This window comes from Uloborus diversus, chromosome 1, assembly GCF_026930045.1.
Source record: "Uloborus diversus isolate 005 chromosome 1, Udiv.v.3.1, whole genome shotgun sequence".
Classification (NCBI taxonomy): domain Eukaryota; kingdom Metazoa; phylum Arthropoda; class Arachnida; order Araneae; family Uloboridae; genus Uloborus; species Uloborus diversus.
The window spans coordinates 200,139,896-200,149,260 of record NC_072731.1 but is presented as its reverse complement, the minus strand read 5'-3'; the positions used below and the strand labels follow the sequence as shown (position 1 = coordinate 200,149,260).

Genomic DNA, 9,365 nt, shown 5'->3' with positions numbered 1-9,365 from the left:
TAATGAAATTAAACTATCATTATTTTTTTCACTTATTGCCAGCAATAATAGGAATCTGAACATGAAAAAAAAAGAGTAAAACGACGAGGTAATTGTTTAAAATTAAGTAAGTTTTGCAGCTAAAAATTTAAAATTTCAGTTGAGGACACACTAATTAAATGAATATTTCACTAAACATTACAAAATAATGTTTAAATGTATATACACAAAGGCCTCCCGCAGCATTAAAAACAGTACAATTTTTATTTTGTCAGTTTAACCTTAAAGCCACTTAGCTTCATGCATATGTTTTTTGAGTATATGTTTTTATGTTTCTGGCAGTACCACATAGAGCATCTTCAAAAACCTCCTTCCTGGGTTTTTCATGACAACTTAAAAAAGTTTCAAAATCTGGTAATTCTTCTGCAGCACATAATTCAAAAAGCAGAATTTTCAATACTTTAAAAAAGCTTTTGTCTGAATACTTGATAGTTCTTGAGTGAGTACGCTAAAGAAAACACCTCACAAAAATACAACAGAAAAGGTAGTAAAAACTCATGTCTGACAATTTAAATTGAAGTTCTCTTAACATGAGTTAGCAACTGTTTACAGCTTTGTCAAATTTTCTTTTGAAAACGTCCAAATGCTATTTTTGTAAAAATTGATCTTTTAAATGCAATGATTTTGAGCACTATTCACTGACAACTGCATAGGTATAAGAAGAATAGATCAAGCTCACAGGTATTGCATGAGAGAAGAGCAGTTGGCTTTTGCTATGAATAGAAAGCTGCAGAGAAACTCTTTTTTTAATCCCTTGAAAGGAATCATGGGTCTACGAAGGATATCATGATGTAACGAGTTCCATTCGTCACAGGCAACCCTTCGTGGTAGTGAGTGAGGCGACCGGGGTGCATGAGTGACCAGCCCAGCTTCAGGTCGGTGACGCTGCAGTTGTAACGGATAAACCGACAGCCGCCACCCTGCAAATAGAAACATAGATTGACAAACAGAAGCAATGAGTCATTATAATGACAACTTTACTTAGTCAAAGGCAAATTCAATATTAAATGAGTAGACTATATTTGCTTTGATAGCTCGCGAAATTTGGGTACAATGGAAAATTTTCTGGTTAGGATTGATATAATGTAAAACCCCGATTTAACAATTGAGGCAATGAGAAGCGAAGGGATGCAAGTGGCAAAATTAAAAATTTGGAGATAACCAGTACAAATGGTAGGTGAGCACCTCCTCTGTCTTGGGGCAAAAGATGGTACTAGTCGCCCTGGTAGATGCAGCTGTACAGTATGATTTAGAAAAAAAATTCAATGAAAGCCTACCTAGCACTTTATCTTTAAGCACATTTTACTCAAAACTTGAAACTGTAACCTTACATCCCTTGGCTTCTCACTGCCTCAATTGTCAAGGGACTGAAAAAAGGTTAACGTTAAATCAAGGATATCCTTAAGTCAAGGAGCATAGATAATCATGCAGTTAAATCCCGACCGGTGAAATGTATCATTAAATTGAGGAAATCGTTAAATCGGGTATCGTTAAATCAAAGTTATACTGTATTATTGAAAGATTTTTTCAATGTAACTTGAGGATACTGCAGACATCCAAAACAAATGTTTGGTGATAAAGTACAATTAAAAACAATACATTCTTGATATTATTTTATATTAACTAAACCATTTCCTCCAAACAACCATTTTCCGTACAGATAAGTTATGTAACAGTACACACACACTAAAATAGTATGTGATATGGAATTTTCTTAACTAGTTTTTAAGTATTACAACATATGAAACAATGAGCAATACACATTTATTACACTTCAAAAGATTCAACCTACTGGAAACGTTTTCTTCGAAAATTCAAAAATTTTAAATCAGACAAACCACTGATAATAAATAAATAAGCAATGAAGGAAATTGCAGAGAAAAAATTAAATCAAACCTCATAATCAACTTTGGGAGTGTTTAAGGCAATGTTTATTGTATATGTTGAAGAATCATGATGAGGACGTAGTGATGGCTGTTCATCTGGGCGATATCGTACAACAAAATTCATCATGGCTTTTGGTGGCTGCAAGAAAACAAGTGCATTATAAACAAATGCTTTCAAAGTAAGAATGAAAATCATAAGTCAGTTCAAAGTTATACATAATTGAAAGGCTTCGTACATGTATATTACAGACCAAATTTTACGAGGACACCCTGCCATTCATTCATGCAACCACATTTAAGAATTAATAAGTAGGGAAAAAATTAAAAGAAAATTGTTTTGATAGAAATTATAAAGTTAACTCTTTTCTGGGCTGCTAGGGAAGGGGGAGATGTCTACAATTTTCTCCAGCCTTGTATTATCTTGACTGAAATCTTATACAGTAAAATCTCATTACAGCGAATACAAATTCAAGGAAATATCGGTGTAAAATAAATGTTCAGTCCCCTTTTAATTGTCTTCACACTGCTTGAACTCTCCATACAGCAAAAAAAATTGCTGTCCCCGTTTATATGTCACTCACTTTTATATATATGGCCCCAATTCATTTAACTATTTTAATGGTAATATATCATATCATTTATAAGGCATTCAGTTTCAGTTAAATTGATTTTCCTCTTTTCAAGAATCCCCTCATTTTGTGCTCTAGCAATTTTTTCTATGTATTCACGTCCCCCCCCCTCCTTCTGGTGGCGTCTGTAATAAGTAAATTTTATAAGATTCCTTAGATTGGTTTGACTTATACTCACGTTCCTAGTACTCGTGTTTGAACATCAACATTTTTCTATACTGCTAGGTTTTTTTGTTTTTTGTTTTTAAAGTCTAATACTTCTTCAAAAGGCAAAGCAATTTCCTTGAAAAATAAAATTGAAGTTCTATGTGATTTGCAAAAGTAAAATTAACAAAAGTAAAAATAACTAGCAAAGCATTTGAACAGCCAAGTTTCAACACAAAAAATAATTGCTTGTGACGATTAAAATAAAAAGTATAAGATCAGGCAGCAGTTTCTATTTTATCATCAATGTTTAGTAATTGGACTAAAATTGTGAAAATCGAAACTGATTTTTAAAGTGTTGATTATACTTTTCAGTGACGTGTCATTTCACATCAGTTCCTTGAGAGATGTATATTTTATCCTCTTCTGTATTTACTCATATCTTATATATTAAAAATGAGCATATGTATCTATTTTGTCACCTATGTATCTATGTAGTCATCTATGTCCGAAATTCTTCTCCCGAACGACAGTGAACTGATCATAGAACCAGGTATCAATGGATTCATAATCTTCCCATTTTATGCTTGGCTATTTATTATAATCCTCCAATAATAATTAGCAGATATATCAATTAAAAACTATTAATTATAACACTTATGACCAAACGGCACGACCTTGAGGGTCACGGATTTTGACAAAATCCTAGATATAGGTCAATTCCCACTAAGTATGAGCCCAAGTAAAACGGTTTGACTGCATAGGCCCTAGTTCAGCTGCAACGGGGGTCCAAAATTGATAATTTGGACCCAGAAATTCAATAGAGTTACCATTAAATTTACCATTTTATCGCTTTTTCTACTATTGTACTGCAGTATGAGCCGTTTGCATGCTTAACTTTAAATTAATTACTTTAAATACTAATTTTTAATAAACGATTCTCAAATTCAAATAGGCAACTACTTTTAATTTCACTAACTTGAATACCAAAATAACATAGTCACAAGATATTTATGGTTTGCAAATGGAACTAATTAATTTCGTTTTATATTAATCGTCTGCTAGTAAAAAGTATTTATCGTTTGCTAAAAAAACATTTACTTGAACTGAATATTTATCGTCTGCTACCATTGGTATCCCACATTGAAAAGCAAAAAATTGGAGAAGAGAAAAAGCTCTGATTTATTGCACATGGCACACTAAAGTACAAAAATTCAAGATCGTTTCGATTTATCATATAACTTAGATTATGCCCATAAACAAATCCGTGTTCTCCCTTCCACTCGTTGTACCAACAAGTGGTGCCAAATGTGTTGGGACATCGAACATAGTGTCGAAGTCTGAAATTCCAATGGAGACGGCATTGCATTTCTGGGGCCAAACTAGCAAATTTGGACCCTCATTGCAGAGAAACTAGCGCCTATGCAGTCAAACCGCTTTACCTGCGCTCATATCTAGTGGGAATGGACCTATAGCTAGAATTTTGTCCAAATTCCTGACCCTCAAGGTTGTGCCGTTTGGTCGTTAGATTTCGACATAAAATCCCCATTTTTCGAAGGCTTTCCTCCATTTAAATTATTATTAAGTGCTTCTTCTGAACTTTCTGCAACAATGCTTTTATTAAAATGTGTAGCATGAAAAAATCATTGAGACGCAATCATCTGTAGCCATTTTTGTTTCTCGAATATAAACAAGTAAAACTCTTGCTTTTGTTTCAAAGACTTATCCTGTAATCGGGGGATTTAAAATGTTTCCTTTTTGGTTATTTTTCCGCAATCTGCCGCAAAATTTTACTGTTTTTTTTTTTTTTTTTTTTTTTGTTCAAGCCTGACAAGCGTTACCTTGTAACTTTTATTTTTGAAATAGACCATGCAAAGCCGGGAGACGCAGACTACTAATTGATAAACTACTGTTTATTATCACAAAATAAAATACATTATTAAAAATACAATTAGTTAAAATTAATGAAGCCCATTTCACTTCTCTACTTAATCACCGCTGTAATTTTCATCATTCGTGGAATCTGGTAACAAGTTTTTTTTTTCCTCACAAAATTATAGCAACAAAATGTTCAAAGTTAAAAAGTAAAAATAGCTCATCTCCAAGAAAATACTTTCTAGCCCCGCCCCCCACGCGGGATAAAAACCCACAATTAGATTAGTTTATTTGCTATCCTTTATTAACTAATCATGCAGCAAACCACAGCTCTAAGACAACCAGGTAGATTAGGTAAAAAGAAGTCATTATTAAAAGAATGGTAGGTATAAAATAAAAAATATTACAAAAGATTTTAAATAGAAAATATTCCACCTGATGAAATACCATAGGAAGCCCACCATGCCTATTGATAAAGCATTGATAGTAATAATAGGTTTAAAGTGAGCTTTAAAATCTTATTGTCAAGCTTTTCATTTTTTGATACAAGCATTTAAGTTTGAAAAACAACCCAATACAAATTCTACACACCAAAGGTAGAAAATCTTTTAAGTTACAAGTAATACAAATTAAATACAAAAAATCAAAATATATTTCAGCAAGCATCAAAATTTTCCACAGACTAAGAATCCAGTTCAAATATTTAAAACTTTAGAACATAATTAAGTCAGAGTCAATGCCAATCAAATTAACGTTTTCTTTGAAAAATTATATGTCAAGCACTTAGAGAACCATTAACAAAGTCAAAGTAAAATATTATAACCTTTTCATATCAACAAAGACAGAAAAAACTTAGTCACTTTAAGCCCAATATTACCATTAATCTTTAACCAACATTTTCACTATCCATCACCAAAACCACAATCCAGAATGCACCAGTTCCTAGACATTATGCCATATTCTATCTTACTTACATCATCATACTTGATGGTAAAAACCGATTGAGTTAAGTGAATATAATAATCTTTCAGAAATTCAATCCAATTGGTTCCAAGCTCCACTTGATCATGGTGCACCTAGTAGTTATATTTTACAATTCTATGAGGGCTGATAAAATACACATTTATATGGCATTCATTAAAAACAATTCTTGTTAAAGACAGTAAATATAATAGAACTTAAAAATGTCACAAGCAATGCATTTTAGTACACTGCGACAAAGTGTGCCATTGTGGCTTGGTTTTGGTTTGGTTGTTTCAGACATGAGTTTTTCAACTTTTGGTCCCTTTTTAAAAAATGATATGACTTTGCAAACATATATACAGTTAACTCCTATCTGTGGAACAAGGTGGCGCGGTAACCCTGGATACGTGAAAGATAAAAAATGATATTAATGTATGCAGTACTTAAAACAATCATACACTTGCATACATTTAAACTATAGTTAAAGCGATAATAAGCGTAAAGAAATGTAGTAAACAAGGATCACTCATTATTACAAATGAAGTACACACATATGCGAGCAAATCCTGCAAACAGATTTACTGAAACAGATCAAGCTAGGTTGCACCAAAAACGTGTACGGAAAGGGAATTTCTTTCGAACAGACTTGTCTGGTGACTTACTTACGTACATAAGTAGCGTAGATATAAAAATGAGCAAGCATTGAGACGAAGCCCTTGCCCTCAATTTTACGTGCAAGTTCTCTTTTATAGCTTGCATTTTAGCAGTTAGTGAACTTGTCTAACATTATACTGTTTAATGTACATTTGGGACATGAACATTCATGCTTTTAACTTATAGGTTAATGGTAGTTGGACACCAATTTACATTACATTTGCATTATTTTTACAATGAAAAAACTTATACTTTGGGAAATCACATCCCCCTTGAGCCCTCCTCTCCCCCAATTACAGCCACTGTGTATATATATATATTCTACCCACTGTTATGGCACAATAATTACAGAACTTAGGCAAAAACAGGAATTTTCAATCTCTGTTTTGACATGTATAAAAATTAAAGTATCCTTTAAATACTAAATCAATGAGATGATTAAATAATACTCAATTCAAATCATCTGAACTTAACTTTTTGAAAGGTAGCATAATTTTTGTTAAAACTTTTGCCGCAAAACTATAAGACGCTCATGATGATTTCATTCTAAAAATTCTCTAAGATAAAGAAGCTCTGGCTTAGACAATTATACATAAAAACTGAATCTTTTTTTTTCTGCAAAAACTTTACCTTTAAATAATTTATTCAAATTAAAATAATTTATTGAAATTAAGTAATTTATTGAAATTTTAAAATTAATTCTTTGAAGTTAAAAACTTAAAGGAGTGGAATAATTGCATAACTTTTTGTAAGAGTAGTTTACATCCTTGGTCAAAGAAATAAAAAATTTAGTTTGAATACTGATTTCAACTTCTCACAAGGCACTTTAATAGGCCGGCCAATCGCTTCACAAAACTAAGTTGGAACTTTGGAAATTTTTAGGAACTGAAAGTCAGTTATTGAGACCATGGACCCACCCAGTATTCGGACAAAACAAATAATATAAACCCACGAAATAATATAAATTAAAGAAACCCACAAAATATTCCTTAAGGAATAATGGTTACAGTTTGTCACAAATTTATAGATATATCTGTACCTCAGGGTCAAATTTAAGGTAAGTCTAAGAATGAAATTTCAGGTTATTACTGCATTGTATGCAGAATCTTATTTCGCAACAAGCTATAACAAAGTAATTCTCCAAAAGAAAAAACTGCCTTTATAGTTATTAACCAGTGTTATAAGTGTGCATTCCCAACCTTTGTATGCACCAAAGGTTTTTACACTCTTCTGCAAAGTGGTGGGTGTACAGATATTGTTTTGCAGAATAATAATCTAATTAAAATACAAATTTAAAAAACACATTTCTCACAAACCTTCTGAAAATGCTTTCCAAGCAGTTTGAAGCTATCTTAAAACTAAAAATAACATAAATTTGCACACCAGATGCAAAACCATTTTCTATACTGCTTACACATAAAAAGTGCATTTTTGACTGGTAAACATAAAATCATATTCAAAAAATTTTGAATCGAAATTTAATTCAGTTACTAGGATACAAACATTAAGGGGAAGAAAATGGAAACATACTGGCCCAAAATGAGCATAAATATACAAAAATGATGTATTTATAGTTGACTGAGTGAATCATTTGCAGTAGAACTTACATCATGAGTGTAGCCTAGGAAAATCTTTTCTTGGACAGGTCTTATGTATTCTCTGAGGAAATACAGCCATTGCTGTTCAAATCCAACTTGGTTCATATGAATATCTCTGGTAGGAACATTTTCATATCCTCCTGCCAAGCGAGGATCCTATTTTCAAAAGATTACAGCATTAAAATTACAACTTCTGATGGTTCTTCATGCAAAACATTTTTATTTTACTTTTATTAATTTTGAGAATTTATTTTGAATTAAAAAAAAAGTCATTTATAACTTAACTCTACGTTGCAAATGACGATGTGGCAAACATATTAGAATGAACAATTTTTATCCAGTGTCATGGGCGCCCATATCGGGGGCAAATGGGGGCACAATCAACCCTCCCCCCCCCCTTAGAAATTAGAACTTTCTTGCTTTTAGTACTTTCTTCTTTGCAAAAATGTAAAAACATTTCTTCTCCAGCCATTAATGAATAAGTTATTAAAAATGTCAAACTTTAATAACTCTAATCTGTACTGAAATCAGTTTCCATGGAGAAAATATCCTGCTAAACCATGGGGGGAGGAACCCGAGTCCCTCCCCCTTTTTGCATATGGGTGCTCATGTCTAGTGTAACAATTGTTTCTCTTAAAAGTTTTTTTGGTGAGAGGTGGGGGATGGGGGGGGGGGGCAATATACAGTCAATGCCTATTATATATTTAAAAAAAAAAAAAAAAAACAGTAAAATATAAACATGTTAAACACATTATGTTCTGATATCCATGAGAGCAGGGGACAATTAAGCAATTCTAATCCCTAAATAGATAGACAGCAGGTTTAAAAGAATTAACTGGAGAATTAAAAATTACACACCTTATTGGATCCATCAGACCACTGTCCAAAATTTTCCATTTCTTCAATCAAATGTTTGCAAAAGATGGGAGTGACAACAGGAAACCAGTAGACATCGGGACAAGGCTGCAAATCAAATGTATCAGCACATCAAAAAAATTCTCGGAACAAAGTAAATCTAGCAATATTTTTAAAACATAAGTGTGTACAATTTACGCTTTCAGAAATTTTGGTGCATAAATTTAAGCTGAAAGTAAAAGCAATCATAATGAATATTAACTTCAGAAACCACGCTAAGCATAAAAGTAAAATTTCAACCTAGATATACTCAAAAGTCAGAGTTTTAGAATATGTTTTATAAAGAGCTGTAAGAGCTTTCCCTCTAAATTTACTTACAGCCCTATCTTTCAAGAAATGTAAGCACAAAAGTATAAAAGAAGCATGAATGCTGATGAAGAAATTCATAATTGAACTTAATTGTAACCTTTATGCTCCTAAAAACAATTTTTCATCTTGTACCTCAAACTAATCTTTGATTTAGTTCTGAAAAGATGCACCCTAATTTTGGTGAAAGGTGATCTGTTTCTATTTCCATTTATAAATTCTTATATGCATGAAACTACTTTAACGTGATTTTTGAAAAGAACGGAAATAAATAGTACAGGGAATGAGGTTCAAAAGTCCTCTTTCTTTTCCTTTTCAAAAATATTTTCATTTTTAAACTAAATGTTGAAAAACAA

General features: G+C 32.1%; 1 protein-coding gene across 1 annotated transcript in view; it reads right to left on the bottom strand.

Annotated features, from left to right (window-relative positions):
• Positions 1-6: 6 nt before the first annotated feature.
• LOC129234119 (multifunctional procollagen lysine hydroxylase and glycosyltransferase LH3-like) overlaps positions 7-9,365 on the bottom strand; it is a 61,435-nt gene continuing 52,076 nt past the window's right edge. Inside the window, 4 exon segments of the mRNA XM_054868010.1 lie at positions 7-959; positions 1,936-2,064; positions 7,798-7,944; positions 8,647-8,751. Coding sequence (XP_054723985.1) covers positions 804-959; positions 1,936-2,064; positions 7,798-7,944; positions 8,647-8,751 — 537 coding nt within the window. The 3' untranslated portion in view covers positions 7-803.